This window comes from Rhinolophus ferrumequinum, chromosome 17 (assembly GCF_004115265.2).
Source record: "Rhinolophus ferrumequinum isolate MPI-CBG mRhiFer1 chromosome 17, mRhiFer1_v1.p, whole genome shotgun sequence".
In the NCBI taxonomy this organism is placed as follows: domain Eukaryota; kingdom Metazoa; phylum Chordata; class Mammalia; order Chiroptera; family Rhinolophidae; genus Rhinolophus; species Rhinolophus ferrumequinum.
The window spans coordinates 58,114,107-58,136,425 of record NC_046300.1 but is presented as its reverse complement, the minus strand read 5'-3'; the positions used below and the strand labels follow the sequence as shown (position 1 = coordinate 58,136,425).

At 45.2% G+C, this 22,319-nt stretch overlaps 1 protein-coding gene across 7 annotated transcripts in view; it reads left to right on the top strand.

The window, feature by feature from the left end:
• PRICKLE2 (prickle planar cell polarity protein 2) overlaps positions 1 to 21,310 on the top strand; it is a 332,204-nt gene extending 310,894 nt beyond the window's left edge. For all 7 annotated transcript variants that reach the window (XM_033132503.1, XM_033132504.1, XM_033132508.1 and 4 more), the window contains one exon: positions 15,391 to 21,310. In XM_033132503.1, the coding sequence (XP_032988394.1) occupies positions 15,391 to 16,265 (875 nt within the window). In that variant the 3' untranslated portion in view covers positions 16,266 to 21,310. The remainder of the gene's footprint in view (positions 1 to 15,390) is intronic.
• Positions 21,311 to 22,319: the final 1,009 nt, after the last annotated feature.

The following is a 22,319-nucleotide window of genomic DNA, read 5'->3' as shown; positions in this document are numbered from 1 at the left end:
AAACGTCAGTAGTGCCGAGGTTCAGCATCCCTGCCATATCCCAAAACTGCTAAGCGAACTTTTTTTTAGTTTGTACTGTGAAAAGAATTGTTAATGTGATTATTAGAATATTCAATGTGCTTTTTAAAGGGCCCGTGCCCTCCCATCCTCTACTGCTCTCCCTTGACCTGGGAACGCACAGCCACTCCAGTCCCCCGCTTTGATAATCCCTGGGTTTTGACTTTGTCAAAATCACTTCATCACATTAGCAGCAGAGGTTGAATCTGTCTTCAGAAGTTTCTTTTTGCCTGTGGAGAAGTCCGTTTCTGTGCTGGACCAGCTGCAGGAGTCCATGGCTCCAGGCGTGGAGAAAGCAGGTGGGCGCTCTCAGACCACGCCAGACCTGCCGCCTCTGTCTGCTTTCCCTCTTCACCACCAACACCCCCTTCCGTGTAAGGATGGAGGCTCTTTCCATGGGAGCAGCCTGACTGCTGCAAACTGCGGTGAAAAGGAAAGAAGGGGAACTTCTTAAATCATATCAAAGATAAGGAAATCACCTGGAGCCCGACCTCAGCGGTTCAGTCCTTCTGCTCCCACTTAACCCCCACTCCCTGGTTGAGGCTTCCATTTTAATCGGTGTCTGCGGCCCTCTTCCTGAGTCTGTTAGACTGGGAGACCCCAGATCACAAAATGGGACCGAGAGAGAGAAAAGCTCTGCCTTCTGTCAGGCTAACCAGAATGTTACCTCTGTGATCTGAAGGGAGAAGGCCCCAATCTCTCTGAGCCTCAGATTCCTCTTTTGAACAATGGGAATTACAATACCTACTCGTAGGGGCTTCATAGGAATCAGATGAGGTTGTATATGTGTTAGATTGGTGCAAAAGTAATTGCGGTTTTTGCAATTGTTTTTAACCTTTTAAACCACAATTACTTTGGCACCAGCCTAATAAAACGGCCCAACAGCAGGCCTTGCCATGGTAAATATTCAGAAGGGTACCTCTTGTGAAATACCAGTGGAGAAAAACTTACACAGGACAGGACTTGCTGCCGAGGGGTGGGGGCAGGTGGGCGACGGTGGCGATAATAGTGGTGGAGGTAACGGCATTAGTCACTGGTAGTTGCTGTGGGATGGCGCTCTGCTAAAGCGTTATGCACATTAGCGCATTTTGTGAGGGTGGAGTCTGTTCTTATCCCTGGTACCCTGGCCCCTCTTCCTCTTCCCCGCCTGACCTTTCTGTATAGCACGCAACACCCTTTGACATAGTATATATTCTATTGCTTATTTTGTGTATTATCTCCCTCCCTTGTTGCCCCAGTAGCTGGAGCGCTGCCAGACACATAGTAGGCATTTGGTAATCTGACACATAGTAGGCATGCATGAAATCGTTGTTGAATAAATGAGCCTCCATTTTACAGATGAGAAAACAGAGGCTTAAAGAGTTTTAAGAGATTTGCCCAAGATCGCATGGCTACCGCGAGGTAGCCAGAGTCCAGCGCCTGTGACCGATTCTGCAAACTGCCTCATGCAGCGTCATGTGGCCCATAGTGGTGACCACAGGACAGTGACCGTGTGGCTGCTACTTAAAACCAGCTACAGAGGAAGTGGGTCCTTTGTTTGGGTTCAGAGCTTGGGGGTAAAGATGTGGGTGGAGGAGGATGGCTTGAGATCTGCAACTGCCTGCCCTGGTTTTTCAGGCCTCCCCTGTGAGCTCCAGGTATTTTCAGCCATGAAACAGTTCTGAGTAACTTAGCACAAGATTTGGGGAGGAATGTATTTTCTTTGCTGTGCCTCACAATATCCCAGAAATAGTAGACTTTGTGTGTAATATTCTTGTGCCAGGCTCCGTTTCAGCCCCAGAGAAAGGATCTTGTATCTAGTTCTCAAGTAGGGTAGACTAACGTGAAAGGGTAATGTAATTTTATTGTCTTGTCTAATTACATACAAAAATAGTATTTTTAATTACAAAACTATAGAAATAGATCCTGTATAAATTGAAATTGTCCCATAGTTTCCTTCCCTCGCCACTATTCCTTTGGTTTTTGTCTCTGAGCATACACTGACAAATACATAATTACAAAGAAAAAAGTTATCATACCATGTTGTAATTTGATTTTTCACTTACCTGTATACTTGTTCACCTTTCCCCTATTGGTACATGTCTAAGGTAGCGCTAACTCACAGGAAGCTGTGTAGTATTTCACTGTATGATTGTACCACCGTCATTCTTTTTACACAACCCCTACGGCTGGACACAGATATTTTTCACATTTTTCACTGTTAAAATTTGTGTTTCCGTGAACATCTTTTTACTTGAGTTTGTGTGCTTGTTCAAGTTTTTCCACAGCATACATTCTAGACGTGAGATTTCTGGATCGAGGAACATGCACATTGCAGGTTTCTATAGATGTAACCAAATGACCGTGCTTGTATAAATGTATACTTCTATCAGAAGACTCGGAGCTCTGAGCTGGGTGCTTGGGAGGACAAAATCCTGCTTGAGGATGAGGACTGCACAGCATGTGGAGGGTGGGCACCCACCTGCTCTGATATTTGGGGGTTTTAAGTGCTCACAGAGCAGAGAACAGCTCTGATGACCCAAGAGTTGGAGCCACACCAACTGCATTCCTCCCTCTCTACCGGTCTCCAGCATCCTGACAGGTTTCTCAGGTGCCAGCCATCTGAACAGTTTCCAGGGGAGCTGGGGTGCCATCACCCTCACTGGGTTGGCACAGGGACCACACTTAGTGACAGGGGCCTGGGAATTAAGTCATCAGTCTTCGCCAGCCAAGATCTGGTGGGAAAGGTAACAAATTGTCCTGGAAATCCTGCGTCTGACAGCGGCTTGGGGTTTGGCGGGTCACAGAATCCTCGTACCTTGCTTGGCGCTGGTGAGGTAGTTACATAACAGGCAGCTTTTCAGACTGAATTCCAAGGTTGCCTGTAAGTGAGGGGAACTGGTGCTAAGGACCTGTTTACTTATTCAGACTCACATGACTTCAAAGCAGAGGGATTTATTTTATTTTTCAAGGCACCAGAATCAAAAAAATGCAGATTTCTGGAGCCCCACTCCCAGAAGTCCCAATGCAGGAAGTCTGGGACAGGAACCAGGAAACTGCATGTAAATAAGCCCCCCAGGTGGTTCTGACACAGGTGGTGCCAGGACTGCGCTCTGTTATACACTGAGCCTTGGCCGTTTGGTTATAACTTTCAAAACACAGGGTACCAGGACCTACACGATCCACTTGAGACCTCTCCGTCGGTTTCCACAAATGAAAAATGACAAAGTCGGCAAATCTTTGGTTTAGGTTTCTCTCTTTTTCTTTTCTTTCTATCAATGAACTGCACCCCTAAATGTTCCCTGACTGTCTAAGAACCCCTAAGTGTTTTCATGTCTGACCTCTCTGGCAGCTCTCCAGTACCTCTCCTTTCTCTCCCTTCTGCCTTGATCAAAACAAACCTCTCCCTGGCACCCTTCTGTCAGGGATCAGACTCTGCCATGGTACCTGTACAATAATCCACACTGATCGGATAATGAGACGTTTCTGTCTTGGATTATAGAATCAAATCACAGACTCTCATTCTCAGAAATGGGTGAAAGTGATCAAAATTTATGAACTTGCCGTTATAAAATAAATCCGGGGGATAGAATGTACACGTGGTGACTATAGTCAATCATGCTGTGTTGTGTATTTGAAAGTTGCTAAGAAGATAGGTCTTAAAAGTCGCCAGCACAAGAAAAAAAAAAATGTAGCCATGTCTGGTGATGGATGATAACCAGACTTACTGTGGTGATCATTTTGCAATATGTACAAATATCGCATCTGTATTATCCACCTGAAACTAATACAATGTCAGTGATATCACAATAAAAACAAAAAATCTTTTGAACCACCCCTCTCCCTCCCCACAGACTCTCAGCTAGGAGAAGGTTAGAGAGTCTCTGGTGCAGATTCAGAAGAGAAGAGGGGCTGAGGCTCAGAGAGGAGAAGTAAGGCATTTAGGATCTTACTAATACTTTGCAGCGGAGTTGGGACTGGACTCCACGTCCTTTGCTATCCATGGCAATCACAGATGTTCCTTGACTTACAATGGGTTTACACCCCAGTAAACCTCTCATAAATTGAAAATATCATAAGTCCAAATGCGTTGAACACTCGAGTATCGGTGACCGCGAGGCTGAGTGGACGCGGCAGTTGCCTTCTGCTGCCCCGCCTCACAGGAGAGTCTCCTCTGGCAGATCTCTAGCCCCAGAAAAGACCAAAACTCAAAATCTGAAGTATGGTTTCTATTGAATGCGTACAGCTTTCATACCATTGTAAAGTCAAAACATTGTAAGTCAAACCATTATAAGTTGGGGACCATCTGTATTTTTTCCACTACCCTAGTAAACACAGTTTATAGGACATATACGATCCATAGAATTTCACACATGAAAATTAAACATTTGACTGAGGTGAAAGGTGAATGACCCGTCTGGCATGACCAGGACCGGGGTGAGTCAACGGTGTCACCGCCATGGGTACATAATTGAAAGGAGTGCCAAAAAGCTCAGCACTCAGGATAAGTAATATCTCAGGGCAGTATTTTAAGATTCAAAATTCATGCAGAAATCCATGATTAACAAAATACAAAATTTGTAAATAAAGACAGGATCAGTTTTACTGCTTATTCCCCTTTGCCTCAGGCTCCAATTTCACTGGGCATAGCACTATTACAGTGACAGGGATAGAAATTATAAGCAGATATCTTTGGATTTTAACAGCAATCATTGTCTTAAGCCAGTTCCCAAAATGTGTCCTTTTGGGTCAGGGTGGAGCCAGGTGGGAGGGGGTTCTATTGTCAAAATACGGAAAACAGTGCATGTTCTATCTTCTTTCTGAAAATTCCTAGTGTACTTAATCCAATGAAAGGGTTTGAAAAGTCCTTCAGAGATTGTCAAACGTATTTGTCTACAGAATTTTGTTTCGCATCCTTCAGGGAGGATACTTTGGAAAAGCTTCTATAACTCCCGGGCTGGATCCGTGTGGGGTTAGTGAGGTGGGAAGAGAGAGATTTTTGAGGGCCTTTGGAGGACAATGGATTCCCAGCTCCTGACAGGTTAGCAGCTGCTTATTCCATCTGTGTGGACGGTGAACCTCGCCAAGCCCAAGTTGCCTCAGGAAGACGAGTAAAGGGCACAGACAGCCTGAGTCAGGAACTGGAGACGCGAACAGGAAAGGAAGTTGCCATGGCCAGGTTCAATGTCCTTATGTTTTCCAAGAACGCAGTCCTGGCTTTGCTGGGTCTCTTGTCAGAAGCAGGGAAGAGGTTAGTGGCAGCTCTACTTGATGAGCGGAGAAAGGAATGGGATAGAGCAACGCCACACTTTCTCTCCCTCCTTCAGAAGTTCCCTGGCTCCCTGGCCAGAGGGCTGGGGGTGTTACTGTTCAGACACAGCCCCCTGGATGGTCTCTATGACCACACCTTCCTGCATGCATTAAGAGAAACAGGGGATGCCAGGTCTTTCCAAATGCAGGTGATAAAGGAAAACACGCCCAGACCTTTGCTGTTCCAGGTGTGGTCTATGGACCAACAACTTCAGCATCTCCTGGGAAATTGTTAGAAATTCAGAATCTCAGGCCCAACCCCAGAGGCAGTAGATCCAAACCTTCATTTTAAGAAGATTTTTGCCTCCTGCCCCTCAAATCTCCTGCCATATTCCTTTTACTCTTTCTACTCAAAATAATAAAGGCAGGAGGTAGAAGAGTTCTGAAGTAGCTCCTGTGTGACCTCAGGCAATTCTTCCAGCTCTCTGTTACCCACTTGAAAAAACTGCATAACAATGCCTAGCAATATACATGGCAATACGCTGAAAAATGTTTTACAGGTGACAAATAAGGGTAAGGACAGTGAGAACATTGCATCTGACCTCACTGCACCAGCACTGTTCTGAATACTCGGTGTGTTAACCCACTTAATACCTTCACCCTAATGAAGTAGATTCTGCAATTGTTCCCATTGTGTAGATGAGGAAACTGAGGCACAGAGCAGTTCAGTGTCTTGCCTGAGGAAGCAGAACCATAAGGGACAGATCTGGAAGGTGAACTTGAAAGTCAGTGCTCTTCACTGCCCTGTGCTCTAAGATGCTTTATTAATCCTGCCTGCAAGCAGACGGGGAGGGGAAACACTCTCAAACCCACTAGAGAAACCTCCCTCTGGCTCCGGTTCCCCTCCATGGCTTCATCCCCGCTTCTGTCCTCCTTGCTCAAGATACTCACTCCAGTCTCACTACCTTTCGGTCACTTCTTAGAGCACATGGAACTTTCTCTGGTACAAAATGTTCTCATTCCGTCTGCCTAGAATGCTTTCCCTGCTCTTGGCTGGCTCCTTTACATCCTTTAGGGCACACGCTAATTATCACCAACAGAAAGTTCTTTGCCAACAGTCTGTCAAGGCAGAGCCAGTCTTTTCTTCTCTGTCCGTAGCATTGCGTTTCTTCCCTACCTCGTGAGTACTGCTGTAATAACTGTATGTCTATGCTGATTTAGTGATACGTCTCCCCATATAATGTAATACCCATGTGCGGTGTTCCCTGGAAGACCTTGTTCCCCATGGTCTGCACAGCCCCCGGCAGCGGCAGAGCTGCGTCAAAAATCTCTTAAGAAACCAAGTAGGTGGCCGGGTCCGTTCCAGCTCTCTACCCCTGGAGAGCCATTTAGCTTCTGCCCTGTGTAGTCAAGTGTTTCCTGAGCAAATACTCCAGTGTGGGCTGCCTGTTGACTTGAGCTAATAGATTCTGGAAAGCAGCATGGGGTCGGTGTAGGCCCAGAACAAACTCTGGCAAACAATCTTCAACTGGTTTAAATTTTTGCACATCCTTTCAATTAGCAACTGGCTTTGTGGCAATACAGCCGCAATCCCCCACAGAGTGAGTAACAGTTAAAATTGACCCCGCATGTTTCTGAAAACATCGCTTCCTGGTTAGCCCCTTCGCTACTTTTACACGTCCGTCTTTAGTGGGGTAACTATTTATCAGGAAGTTAATGTAATAAGCAAGTCAGTGAATAGAAGAAGGTAGGACACCTCCAGTCTGAACCAAGTTTTAATCTTGATCAATTTCGTCCTTGTAACTGTACTGGGTCAGTGAGAGGAGCTATTTTAGTCCTACTGCAATGCATGTCACTTCCGAATCCCATGTTGGTTCAAAGGCAAGTGCCTAGTGAATGCCGCTAAGAAACAAAGGCTCTTCCCTGAATGGGGGAGGCAGCTGAGCCTGGGGGCAGAGCAGGGGTTGGAAATCATAAGTGCCCATGTTCCTTCCTTCCCCCTCCTCCGGCCGCCCCCTCCCCCTTGACAGCGGCAGCTGACTGAGGAAATTGTTTCTTGCATCTGCCAGCACTTTTCCTGGTACCTTAGGAGCAAAGGCCAGACGTGTGACTGCAAACACTTACGACCTGCGGATCACCTGGGGACGACTAGATAGGCCGGTGACTGGAATAAAGAAGTAAGAAAGATGCATCAAGGGCTCTAGATTTCAAAAGCTTCAATAAGACGGTGAAGGCCTTCACCACAGGGAACTCTTGAAACCCATTAAGGGAAGGACAGACTGTCAAGAGTGGGTTTGTAGAGAGGAGTTTCGGAGGGAACAACTGTGCAGTTCCCTGATTGTGGAGACAAATCACACCCAACAGTGGGATGCACTCCTCCTTCTCTAGAAAGAGGGGCCCCCGTCCTATCTAGGACTAGGTCAGGCTGATGCTTGCTGTATGGGATGGAGCAGGCTTAACCCACGGCTGCTCCTGGAGGGTCAGGAGTGGGGTGCTCCTTAGCCTGAGGTCAGCAGCTGCTCCAGAATCAGATCTATTCAAGCCGTGGTTCCCAGTCGGGTGGTTTTGCCCCCCAGGGAACATTTAGCAATGTCTGGAGGCATAAACTACAGAGGTGTTACTGGCATCTAGTGGGTGGAGGCCAGGGCTGCTGCTACACAGTCCACAAAGCAGAGGTCAGCCCCACAACAGAGAATTATCCTGCTCAAGATGCCAAAAGTACTAAAGTTGAGAAACCCTGAATTAGAGTATCTGAGGTTATAACGATGTGGTTTCCGAGAATAGGAGCACCTTTAGTTACAAAGAATATTTTTCTGGAAACTGCCATCTGGCACTGTGTCCCTCTTGCCCCCAGGGGCATTGCATCACCAGGGGCTCCTCTGCAAAAGCAGATTCAGAGCCGGAAAGTCTGGCTAGGATGCCACAGCCCCTGGCCCAGGGCACTCTCTGAGGAGCAAGGGATTTTGAGTGTGTTCATAATATCCCCACCTCCACCCCGTCCTTTCCTTCCCCCTCTCCCTCTCTTTCTATCCCTGTCCCTCAGCTGTCCCTGTCACTCTCCGATCGAACCATTCCACATCCGGTCACCAAAGAGTATGTAGTGGTGTTTAAACTCCACTGCCCAGATGACAGCTTCTCTCCAGCTGTTGCCAATTTAAAATTCAGGGTGTTGAAATCAATTGACTTAGTTGGGAAAAGCATCCCAAGGGACCTGATCAAACTGCCCCCCACACACTTAAATAAACTTGTACCTCAAAGACATTTTTTACGTGACCAGAGACACTTAGATGGTGGAGCCCACGGCTTTGGGGATGCTCAGGCTTGCTACGCTTCAGAGATGGCACATTCGCACTCCAAACCATAGGTTGACTGTTTCTAGAAAGGGCCAGATAGTAAATATTTTAGGCTTTGCAGGTCATACAGTCTCTGTCACAACTACTCACTTCTGCCAGTGTATCAGGAAAGCAGCCATAGACAGTATGCAAATAAGTAGTTGCATTCCAATAAAACTTTATTTACAAAAACAAGTAGTAAGCTGGGTTTGACTCATGGGCCAGTTTGCAAACCCCTGTTCTAAACAATTCCTATTTCTTCATGTCTCTCCTTCAGCCAAAAAAAAAAAAAAAAAAAAAAAAAAATCATATGGGGAAAACCTTACTGAAAGAGAGTTAAATCATCAGTATGAGTTGTAAATGTCTAGAGGGCGAAGGTGAGTAGGTACTATTTCTTTTACTGCACAGAAATGTGACATGTAAATGCATCTTTTAAGTTGGCAGACTTACACCTCTGTCTTCCTAGGCCTTTTTTTTTTTTTTTTTTTTTGAGGAGTGGAAACAGAAAGGGCAATAAATAAGGAAGAGAAAGATGTACCAAAAGGGCTGCCCTTAACATTTAAGTCTGCATTTTCTTATCTCTGGATTTGAGTGCATACCTGCTGCTCTTAGAACAGATGGGAGGAGGGGAACACAGCAAAGATTGCCTCTCTCTCCCATCAGACTCAGCGCATTTTTTGAAGGTATTGATTTTTCTCATTGTCACTGGCTTCTGTGAGACCTCCTATTTGCAACGAAGGGACTTTGCTGAGACAGAAATGCTGATGTTGCTTACAGCGCCATGGCTGCACCTTCGTGTTGAGTTTAACCACCGAGAAGCAGAGGCTGCATTCAATACTGATCTCTCCTTGTTGGTGCAAGGCCTGCGGGGCCTGTGGGTACCTGCGGTCCCTGTGGGTGTCGACATTTGTGTAGCTCTTGGCCACATTGACCCTTGGGATAAGGATAAATCAAATCGAGGCCTTTAATTCCACACTAACCATCTAGCATGTCTCACAAAGCCTGCATTATTTTGAGAGGAAAAAATCCCCCTCTGTCTCTTTACAAGACAGAGTTCCATTTGAGAGGAGAACGACCTGGCATCTATGTCTCATGCTACCAGGTTCTCCAGAATGTGTTGGAGGCACCAGTGAGGCCGGTATTAAATGTGTGGTCAGACTGTGGGCTTCGGCTAGAGCTCTCGGGAGAATGGGCTTTGCCATCTCCCCCACCCCTACCATACCTGTGCCCCTGCATCCATATACGCTCATATACACACAACATGGCTTAGGCGGCAGGACAGGCAAAGTGCATTGATTGCAGGAGAGCAGAGTGGCATCTGGGAGCCCCGTTTGGTTGGACTGTCTTGATTTGCAGTGTTTTGACAAATAAAGAGTTGAATTTCGTCTGGGTAGAGAAGTAATCTCCAGCTGCAGTAGAGGCACAGATTATTTTACCAGTGGTTCATGGTCGGTGAGCATTGCCAAGTATCTGGCCCTGTGTGGGTCACGTTTCTCAGATTCACTCATTCATATGATCATGCATTCATCGAGTATCTGTTTGCCTGTTGCCTGGGTATAAAATCCTTAGGGCATGTTTCTCTTTCTTTGGGGATTTTTAGGCCCTGTGCACTTTCTTCCAGCATATTGAATCCCAGGTAGTGAGGTGGGCACCCAGCAAACAGGAGCCAGTCCCTGCCCTCTTGGAGCTTATAGACTAGCCAAGGAGATGGAGAGGAAATCAAAACTACTTTATCACAAATCAAATCTACTTTATTACAAATTTATTACCGTTGTGATGAGTCTTAAAAAGGAAAGGTACATTTTTCCTCATCTAATAGTCACTATAGCTTTCAAGTTTGGATACTGTTGTTATGTTCATTTTACAGATGCATCTCAAGAGATTTGAAAGTGGCCCCAAGTCACCCAGCCAGGGTGACTCTCCAGTTCTTATAGTTATTTAGAGAGAAAGAAAGGGCTTATCACAGTGAGATGTGATCTGTGATAATCCAGTTCTATCTTGGGGACAAGCGGCTAATTTAAACAGATCTCCAGAACTATGATTAATAAGACAAAACATTTTGTGCAGATCAGGGAGCTAATAATAAACCATGTGTTCTTCAACTTTAAAATTGGAAAAGCCCCAGATACTGAGTGGGCTGATTACTGAACCGGCAAAGACAACGAACGAGATTGACAGGTGTGACCGCGGCTGGCATCCCACCCATCCGAATTACAATCAGTTGTTCTCTCAGTCTGGCCCACTCTGGGTCAGCGGGTGGTGGCTTTTTCCTGGCGGTGGGCAGGCAGTGTGAGGTTTCATGTGCTTCAATATCACAGATATTTACCAGCATCAATGGGGTGCCAGGGAAAGTGATGGTTCCTGGCAAGTGTAGTGAACAGGAAAACAAGATCCCTGCTCCCGGGGGATATCCATTGAGCTACAAATTTACACATAAATTGAAGAAAGTCAGGGTGGGGGGCTTTAAAAAGGGTCCAGTGCTACAGAGTGACTGGTTGGTGGGGGAACAACCTGTCTTTAGAGTGATCTGGGCAGGCACTGCGGAAGAGGTGACAGTTACGTGAGGGCCTTCAAGAGAAGTCAGCTCTGCAAAGGGCAGGGTTTTCCAGAGGGGGCTGGAATGAGCTTGCTGGTACGTACGTTGGAGGAGGAGGAAGCCCGTAAGTGAGGCTGAAGCAGGGAAAGCCAGGAGCAGCACTGAGTCAGTGATTTTGGATAACCAAAGGGCCGTGAGGTCTGCATAAGGACTCTGCGTCCTGCTAATAATGAAATTAAGCACAGAGTGACCCCATGTAAAGGCAAGTACACAATTATTGCTAGTCTGTGGGCAACACTGGCCATTTTGTTCATGCCTTGTGTGAACGAAGACCCTGAAGAAAAATCTGACATGAGAACGTTGACATTTCTCCTCTCTAGAGTGAGCAGTCCCAGCCCCATGTCTGCCAGGGGAAGAGCTTAGGTGGAGGTAAAGCCCATGGTAGACGCTGCTTGAGCAGCAGGAGGGCGACAGGGTCAAAGGTGTCCTGAGATTACCCAGGATGCAGAAGCACTAGGAGAGGGCAGGGTCACCTCCCACCGGAACTGAAGCTTCACCATTAACCCCCTCAGTGAAATGGGAGTCTCTTCACACACAGGAGCTTCTCAGAAATACTTGACTTTGGGCCTTCTGAAAGGCAGGTTCAGGAAAACAGCATGTCTGAGAATTCGCAGCATTTGCTGCCCCTAACTCCACCCCAGGGTGTGAGTAGAAAGCTGGGCACAGATCACTGCGCCGCCTGTGTAGCTTTTGTTTCTACATGTGATTTTTGAAGAGTTTTCCTCCCTCCTTTCTAGCGTTCATCTGCTCACACTACTCATTCATCATCTCAGGTTGCTACCTCTCCTCTCCACCTTCAGATTGGGGAACTTCTGGAAGCTATTAGGCTGTTGTAAATCAGCTTTTGTGATGTGTACGTCAGAGATAAGCAGCAGGGAAAGCAGGAGTTAGAGGACTGGACTCCTCTTGCCCTGACAGTTATCCCAGTAATGAAATGAAAAATAAATATGCGACTGGAAAGTATGGTGTTGGTCAGAATAGTTTCCTCATAGGCATATCCTACACTTACACGTGGCTCTCTGATGAGAACCTTGTTTTATTTTTACACCATTTTATTGAGGTATAACTTATGTGGGATAAAGCAAGTAAATATGGAAACTACACCTCAAGATACTTTTACGTATGTGCATCCTTTTATAATCATCACCGAGATATAGATCAAGAACATTCCCAGTGCCCTAGGGGTCTTCCCTTCTACCCCCTCCCACTATTCTGACCTCTGTCTCCACAGACAGCCTTAGCCTGTTCCTGAACTTCATACAAATGGAATCATGCAGCGTGTACTGTCTTCTGTCTCTCAGCATTTTCTATGAGATTCATCTATGTTGTTGGATGTAGTTATTCATTCCAGTATATCAGTTTCCCAGCTGTGGCATTACTGACATTCTGAGCTGGATAATTCCTTCTTCTGGGGAGTGTTCCTTCTTGCGGGGACTGTGAGGTATTTAGCATCACTAGGTAGGTGTTAGTAGCACCTCCTGCCCTTAATTGTCCCTGGAATTAAAAACCATCGCATCATATAAATACACTACAATTTTTTAGAAGCTTTTAATTTGGAAACAATTTCAAACTTAGTGAAAAGTTGCAAAACTAGAACAAATAATACTCACAATACACCCTTTACCCAGATTCAGCTATTGTTACATTTTGCCTCCGTGTGTTTTATCATTTTTCTTTCTCACACACACAATTTATTTCTGAACCATCTGGGAGCAGGTTGCATCCACCTTGGTCATTTACCACTGTGTACTTCTGAGTGTATTTCCCAAGGATTGGATCTTCTCCAACATGATGATAATTGTCAATTAACCACAGTCAAGTTAGCAAAATACATTTATCAATTGCCCATAACCCAATTTTTGTCTGTTGATCAACAATTATCCTTTATAGCATTTATTTTCACTACAGAACAGGCTCCAGTCCAGGATCAGGTATTGTATATATTTGCCTTAGTATCTTTCAGTCTAGAACATTCCCTCAGCCTTTCATTGTCTTTTATGATACTGAATTTTTGTTTTTAAAGAATACAGTCTCTTATTAACAGAACGTTCCTCACTTGAAGGTTTGTCTAATCTTTCCTCCTGAATACATTCAGGATATGTCCTCTGGACTGAAAGACTGCATCAGTGGGACTGTGTCCTTCTTAGAAGGTCCCATCTGGAAGCGCGTGATGTCCAGTGGCACCTCGTCAATGACGTGAAGTGTGATCTCCACTGTATAGTTACTGAGTTTTCCCTTACAGCTAATAAGCTATATGCGGGGAAACATTTAACACCATGCAGGTATTACGCTCCCCCATCAAAGTTTACTCCCCAAATTTAGCATACTTTGACTCTGGCATGAGTCTTTACCTACGATGGATAAAAAATGATCTTCTTCCAAATCCAGCATTCCTTCTCCATACTCTCACTCTGCTTAGCACTCTACTATATACAAGGACCCACTCTTTCCCCCCATTTATTTATTGATGTTTTTATCTGTTTTCAGTATGGAGTCATGAATTCCTTTTTCCCCCCAGTGGTTTATAAATCATTACTGTTTTAAATGCTCAAATTGCTCAGCTATGGCTAGTGGGAGCCCCTTGAAGTTGGGCCCTGTGTTTTTCTGACAAACACCATCAATTTTTATTTTTTAACATTTCCTTACTTTTTGGCATAACAAGATAGATGTTCCAGGCTCATCTCTTACCTTCCCTTCTGCGATCCTAGAATCGGCCATTTCTCCAGAGTCCTGGTTCCTTTTAATGGGGAATGACAGAAAGTACTGCAACGTATTTATCCATTTACCTGTTAATTGACATTTGAATTGTTTCTAGTTCTGTGCTAGTCTAAAGAAAGCTTCTCTGAATACCCTTGTACATTATTTTAATACCTTTGTACATTTTCTGTTGGGTATATACTCAGAAGTAGTGATGTGATGAAAAGTCAGAATCTCCACTCTGGTTATGTACCCAACAGAAATGAATACATAAGTCCAGAAGAAAAGGACACAGATATTCAATGAAACTTTTTTCATAATGCATGAGTATGTATATATGGCGCTTTAGTAGATACTGCTAAGTAGTTGTTCAAAGTGCTCATAACATTCATTTTGTCAGAGGAGCAGAAGTCATTGGCCCCAGTAGGTAGGGAGAAGTAACCAGTGACAGGGGACGTCATGGGCCATTGCAATCCAAAGACTGTTGCCTGTGAGCAGAAATAGCAAGATTGCTCATCCTTTCAACAGATAATGAATGGAAAAAGCTGAGATTTTGCCACCTGGTCCATTCTTAAGCCTCTCTTTAGAGTGCTGCTTTCCATTAAAATGGACAAAATGGAAGCTACCAAAGCCAAGGATCTCCCACTACCTTCAAAACTGTTTTCATCTCAGAGATCCCAGTGACAGCACTTAGGGAATGAATGCAGGTCCATTGCTAGGGGCACCTGCTGTTAGTGAACATTAGGGTCACTGCTTTGTTTTAACAATGCGTCCCCGGGGGAAGGAGGAGACCCGCAGAGTCCCACTCCCACCTTCGGGCTGCTAGGGGCCCATTTAGAACACTGGAACAATTACTTAACAGTCTCTACATCCAGGGACTCAGTTTTCAAGACATTTGAGAACAGGGGCTGAGGGACAGCAGGGCCCAGGAAACTGCCAGAAGCTAACAGGAAAGTAGGAAAGTGAACTGGTCCAGTATCATGGGATGAGATTCTAGACTCAGTGTTGCCAGGAAGTGTTTGGGCGTGGCCTGGCCTCGCCTGTTAGAGCTTAAAGTTTCCTCATCCAAAATATCTATTCTACGTAGCTTATACTACATCATTAGAATCGAAGAGGCAATTGAAACTCTCTTTAAATCGGAATTCTAAACAGAGGAAACATACACAAGATACACAGTGGGCTCTTAGTAACTTTGATGAGCCGTTCTAGGAATTAATAACTCATAAAATGCATCTCTGTGGATGCATTTTAACCAAGTGTCCCCTCTAGGTGGACACTGCCCCACTGTGCAGTGCAGAGAGCCCTCCTACACCCTCTCTGAGAGAGCCTTTGTGCAGCGTCCCAACATATAACCATGGGCAGTGACCCCTGAATAGCTGATGGACGGCAAGAGTGACCCCCATTGCTGCACATGTGTATTAACCTCCACGGTCCTCTTCTCTCCGCCTCCCCTCCCCCACCCCCCCACCCCCCACACAGGCCTCTCAGCCGACGGTGGCGCCAAGCGCCAGGAGCACCTCTCCCGGTTTTCCATGCCTGACCTCAGCAAAGACTCTGGAATGAATGTCTCCGAGAAGCTGAGTAACATGGGCACACTTAACTCGTCCATGCAGTTCCGCAGCGCAGAGTCAGTTCGCAGCCTGCTCTCGGCCCAGCAGTACCAGGAGATGGAGGGCAACCTGCACCAGCTCGGCAACCCCATTGGCTACAGAGACCTGCAGTCCCGCGGAAGGATGCATCAGAGCTTTGATTTTGACGGGGGGATGGCAGGCAGCAAGCTGCCAGGGCAGGAGGGCGTGAGGATCCAGCCCATGAGCGAGCGCACCCGGAGAAGAAGTACTTCCCGCGAGGACGCCCGCCGCTTCCGACCTCACCGGTCCCGGCGGTCCCGACGCTCTCGCTCGGACAACGCCCTCCATCTGGCCAGCGAGCGCGAGGCCATCTCTCGGTTGAAAGAAAGACCCCCACTACGGGCCAGGGAGGACTATGACCAATTCATGCGCCAGCGGAGCTTCCAGGAGAGCCTGGGGCAGGGGTCCCGGAGGGACCTGTACGGCCAGTGCCCGAGGACTGTGTCGGATCTGGCTTTGCAGAATGCCTTTGGGGAGCGATGGGGACCCTACTTTACCGAGTATGATTGGTGTTCCACCTGCTCCTCCTCCTCAGAATCTGACAACGAGGGCTATTTCCTAGGAGAACCGATACCCCAGCCAGCCCGCCTGCGATACGTCACAAGCGACGAGCTTCTGCACAAGTACAGCTCTTACGGCCTCCCGAAGTCGTCCACGTTAGGTGGCAGGGGACAGTTGCACAGCAGGAAAAGACAAAAGAGCAAAAACTGTATCATTTCTTAATCTGATGGGGGTTAGGGAATGGGGAAAGATGGGAGCTAAGAATGTAAATTCAGAAACTTGCACTGTTTTAAATTTTAAAGCGCTTTTTGGGGTGGTTACTGGGGGAGAAAAAGGGAAGTGGTCTCAGTTGATGAAGGCAAGGTTACAGATTGACTCAATAGGTAGTCACAGTTCTTGGCATGTTGAATATTATTTGCACATTTCACTTTGGAAACGCTGTAGACTCGGAGGCCAGGGTTGGGCGCCCCTCCCGTCCGTGTGTTGAGTTGCCGCTCTCAAGATGGCAAAGTGTTTCCCGCTCGCTTACGTCCTCTCTGGTTCTCTTACTGTTAGGGCCCTTTTTCCAGTAAGTAATTTGTTTATTAGCCAGGACCCAAGACTAAGTTATTTACATGTCCATTGTAAATGCAATGTAAATGAGAGTTCTGATAAAATATTTTTGTATTTTGTAATATGAAAGGAATTTCTATATCGTAGGACTCAGTGAAGACTTGCACGCACATCCAGCATCGTCTTTGAGTAGTATTCAGAGGTGGTCCAGGATCACCTGGCTTTTTTTCTTTTTTCTATACAAATTTGTTACATGTCAGTGAGACCTTTTTCAAAGGAGTTTATTCAATTAGGCTTTTTGTGGCTAAAAAAAAAAAATACGAAAACAAACAAAAACAATTAACTGTTATACCCAAAGCGTTTTGTGCTCTATTCTTTCTTACGGAGCCATCCTTACATCCATTCCCACCCTCAATAGAATCTATTCTCTATAAAGTGATAGTAATTTTTTAAAACAACAAACATAGCTTTTTCCGATTAGCAAAACCAATCAGTGTCAGTAAAGTTCTGTGAGAAACACCATCCCTGCTGGGAACCCCAAAGTTGCTTACTATTGATCTCTCCCTTGGGGAAAATACAAGTGACTGTGAGTGGTGCTGTTGTGTGATGTCGGCATGACGTTGTTTTGAATGTGGCATTCTTTCTGGTGCTCATGTTTCCTGGATTGTATTATCTGCTTTCCTTTACCAAGGCAGACAGAACAGCTGCCTTAGCCTGACAACCGCTTGTCCTCAGTGCAAATGAACTTAGGCGCAGGAAGGATCTGGTGGGGCTCTGGGAGTGTGCTAGATTATATGTTATGCATGGAGGAGAGAATATGAAGGAAGGTCAGGGTGAAGAAGAACTTCTGGAAATGAGCTGGAGGAGAGGTGACAGCCACCTTGAATAGCCCCAGTCTAGTGCTTGTGGAAAGAATTGGGTTTAACACACTCCACAACCAGAGTATCTCAGTGACCCAGAAAGGTTGAGCTGCTCAGGAGATTTCAGTATAAGGGTCTTAAAAAACAAATGTTGTTGAAAGGAGGATTTCCATCTTGAACTTTGGGAGACGTGGTCAGACAGAAAATGGGCTCGCTCAAAGTGAGTTTGCTTCAAGAAGACATTTAACGGTTGTATTGTTTATAGTAAAATAAAACTTCCTACCTTGCTTCAGTTAAAAATGAAGCGCTTGCTTTTTCTTCCATTCTCCTCCTCCCCTTAATGGATCATGGCAGTTGAAATAATCCATCGCAGGACCCACCTTTAGTGAGATATCCTGTCGGTGTAGTACACAGTGTATCTCAGTGGCCTCTGCCATGGTGAGGTGAGCGTGGTCTCTTTTCAGTATAGTAGTTAATATTTTCTAGTATTTTTTTATGGAGAGAATGTGAAAAGTGGCTTTTCAGACACCATGCCAAATGGGTCTGGGGAAAGGATGGCTGTAAAGGATGTGGAAATGGCACTCCATTCAGGATGTATTAAAATAATTTGCTTTTCAGGTATTAATATGACATTTGTCATTGTCACTGATTTTTTAAAAAGCAATGCAAATGTTGGTTGTGGCTGTTTTCCGCATGCTATCTTCATATCTAAGTGCTTCATTAATTATCCAAGCCTCCAGAGAATTAACTCTATTACGTTTGTATAGTAAGTCTGTAAACTGCTTGGCAAACTGATTTTAAGAAATAATGTGCAACACCACACTACTAAAGTGGCAGGTTTCTGGTAGAAATTGGGCTAGTCCAATTTGGAGTTCTGAGTTCCTTGATTGAGAATAAAAAGGCATTTTGGAAAAAGAAAAGCGTAGATCACTTAACCTAGCAAAAAGCTGAAAATAATGTAGGTCCTCTGTGGCCTGGAATCCAATGAAAGTAATTCTCTTAGTAAACGCTGCTTTCCGACTCTGTCCTTTTCAGAGTACCTCTCGCATTTCCCAGATGAGGCTTTAACCACCATCAGCAGAAAGAAGGTGGCCTAGAAACTGACCCATAGTAACTAGTACCCCGAGGGATTGGAGGACTGAGCAGTTTCAGATCTGGTCGCCCAGGGAGCATCCAGCAGCCAAGCTGGTCAGAGCTTGAGATTTAATGAGGTACCAGCCTCAGGGTCCAACCGTCTACCCTTCCATCTGTTCCACCACTGCAGATGTCCTCTCCCCACGCCACACGCAGCCAGCTGCCTTACAGAATGCCCCTGGAGGACGGCTGAGTCCTCACAATGAGGATGGGAGTTCCACTTGTTGGTGATCACTTACACGTAACATCCCAGAATCCCATTCCCCCAAATTCAGTGCATTCTTTTCTGAGGCAAGAACTTACCCTGATTTCTCCACCATAACCATGAGCTCTTCTTGGCCACGTTTCGCCTGTGAGTGGGGCCCACACTCACCCCTTCTTAGATCATCACTTCATATTCAGTAGACTGTGTTTGTAGAAGTCATCTTTTCCCAGTTTCCTCTCTGCTCTACTGCCTTGGGGATTTTTTCGTTTTTCTACCTCCCCTCATATTGGTCTTCTTGTCTTTTGGTTAACACCACAGCTTTAGAGTTCAGTTCCTGTCCTACTGCTCCTCAATTCAGTGGCAAAGACCTGGCTCTTTCCCAAGAAGGAGAGGTCATTGACAGTTTCCTGACCGGCCCTGCCAATGCATACCACTCTTGATACTGTGAACAGGTTTCTTAGCAGGCTGATAGCACTGAGCATGACATTCAGGTACCCTTCCTTCTGTCATATAGTTCTGGGATCTCTACCAAGTGTGAAGGTGAATCAGGTGAGGGAAACCAGAACTGGGCTTCTTGGTTTTGCATGTGTTCAAAGGGGGAGAATCCCTAGTGTTGGTGGTTGGACACCTTTCCACATTCACCTTCTGTTCTCTAGTCCTTCCTTTCTACCCCCGGCCAGCTCAGTGACCAAACAATTTTGTATTTCTAATATGGGACCTGGAGGCAGCTCTTTCTCATCCTCTTTTTCCCATTCTGTAGGATGCTCCTGCACTGCAACAAGATTATATTTCCTTCTCCTCCTGCAACAGCTTTCTGCTTCTTGGGTACCACTAGCCAGTTTAGGTGGGGACCAGTGATGACATATATGTAGCACATGTTCTGCCATCCTGCAACCCGGGCAGATATAACCGATGTGTCACTGTAAACTTTCCAGAGAACGTGGATACAGCCTCAGAAATCTTGCAACGCTCCAACCAGCCCGAGCCAGTTGATCAGAACTGATCTTATCTGTCTGATAACAAATCGTATTTGTAAACTGATTTTTATTTGTCTTCCCACTCTGGGCTCTTTAGCCATTGGCCAAAAATAGTACACCAGCCATTTAGAAAGCATCATTCATAAATAATTGAGACTCCAATTCCTATCTCCCCAGATCGTGGATGTTAACAGGATCTGACTTCTTTAAGCTAAATGAAGACAAATCTCTTTGACCTCCTTTTCCCTTCGTGTGTTCTTGGCAGCCTCTGTTCATCCTTTTGCAGAGGTCAGATAAGAGTCCATCTTAGTATTCATTTAATCCCACCTTTTAACAAGAAATAATACAAATATTTAAATTCCAAAGAGAAGTGCTCTTTGTGTATTTCTGTCTAACGGAAACCAGATGTTAACACCTAAGAAGGAGAGTCTGTCTATGACAAAGGGAAGCTGAAGGTGGAGCCAGCTATCTGAATATTTCATGCCAGAAGAGTTGCTATTAGCAAGCAACTGTTTAGCACCTTTGTGGCTTTGAAATGGGCTCTGCAGACAGCATTCCAGGTACAGGACTCACAAGCCTCCTCTGCTGATTTGAAGACAGTTTCAGATTGCTACCTTTTGAGGTATATTTCTTTAAGCACAAGAGAAGTAGAAATGAGGAGAGTTGTGCTTTGCCTCCAGTGGTTGGTTCCTCGGGGACCTCAGCAGACACCAAAGCGTGTATGTCTGACCACTTGGAAGCAGCCACCAAGGTTAGGATCAAGGAAGAATTTTATTCTTTTTCCATTTTCTCCTAATAGTAGCCCGGTCAACACAAGACTCATAAAACATGACTCACTGTTGGGAGCTAAACTATTTTATAAGCTTACTTCCTGCTGACAAAACTAGCTTCCCTCAAGGGGAATAAAAAGAAGGCAGGGAAAGTCATGTAATGTTAGGACTTCTGTGATTTAGAGATGACAAATCCGTAGGATAGAAAAAAATTATCTTGTTCTATCCTGAGAGTTTTCTGAGACATCCCTTCACCCTACTGGGCTTTTGGCCGTTGATGTTCAATAGGTCACTGGCCAAGCTTTTCTAAATTTTTCAGAGCTAATTATTCACCAACAAGGTCTGTTCTCAAGCCTTTCTGGTTGATTTCTGTGTTTTCCCAGAAAGCATTTTGGTTCTATCATGGACCCTGACTTAACACTCTAAGGCCAATGAGTCCTCCGTTTTCCTTAGCAAATTAGAACTTTGGCAGTTTTCCTTCTCCTAAACACATTCTTTCCTGTACAGGATTGCTTTGCCCATCTCCTGATTTAATTCTAAGTAATTAAACAAAACCTCAGAGGTCCTGAGAAGGTGAGGCAGGCCAGAGTCTGTGCTGTGTGTCGAACGTCGAGCTGTTTGTTAAGAAGGTCTGCAACAGGCCTTTGGTGTAGGCTCTGCCAGAGACTGTTGTGAACACTTTGCTTGAGATCTGTGCCCTGTAAAATGGATATGATGTTTTACTGATGTCTGTAATACATTTGTAAACTTCCAATAAAATTTGAATAAAAGAAATGTTGCCATTCTTCTCAGTCCTCCCTCGCTTTCCAGATTTTTAAAAATCTTTGCCTTTTAGCATCTCAACAGAGAAGAGAGAGACTGCACATGTCAGGAGATGAGATTTACTATAGAGATGAACCTAATTAGTTAAATCAGAATTTTTCAACCTCAGCATCACTGACTTTTGTGCCAGTTTATTTGTTGCAGCAGAGACTGTCCTGTGCTTTGCAGGATGTTTAGTAGCGTCTCTGACTTCTTCCCACCAGATGCAAGTAGCGCCCTTCCCCCGAGTTGTGACAACCAAAAATGTGATCCATGCATCACACCCATTAGGATGGCTACTATCAAAAAACAAAACACAAAATAACACGTGTGGGCGAGGATGTGAAGAAATGGGAACCCTGTGTACTTCTGATGGCAATGTAATATGGTACCGCCTCGTGGAACACAGTATGGCATTTACTCAAAAAAATTAAATAGAATTACCATGTGATCCAGCAATTCTACTGGTATTTACCCAAATAATTGAAAGCAAGGCCTCAAAAAGATGTTTGTACTCCCATGTTCATAGCGACGTTATTCACAATAGCTAAAAAGGTGGAAGCAACACAAATTGGTGTATGAACGGATAAAGAAAACGTGTTCTATGTATACAATGGAATATTATTCAGTCTTCAAAAGGAAGGAAATTTTGACACGTGCTGCAACATGGATGAACCTTGAGGACATTATGCTAAATGAAACAAGCCAGTCTCAAGAAGACAAATGCTGTATAATTCCACTTATATGAGGTACATAGAGAAGCCAAATTTGTAGGTGGTTGCCAGGGGCAGGGGGTTGAAGAGAACAGGGAGTTGTGTGACGGTTTTTCAAGATTAAAATTCTGGAAATTGGTTGCACAACAGTGTGAATGTGTTTACTGAACTGTACCCTTAAAAATGGTAAATTTTATGTTGTCTTTATTTTACCGCAATTTAAAATTAGTATCACCATCCATAGCTGATTGTCCCCTGGGAACA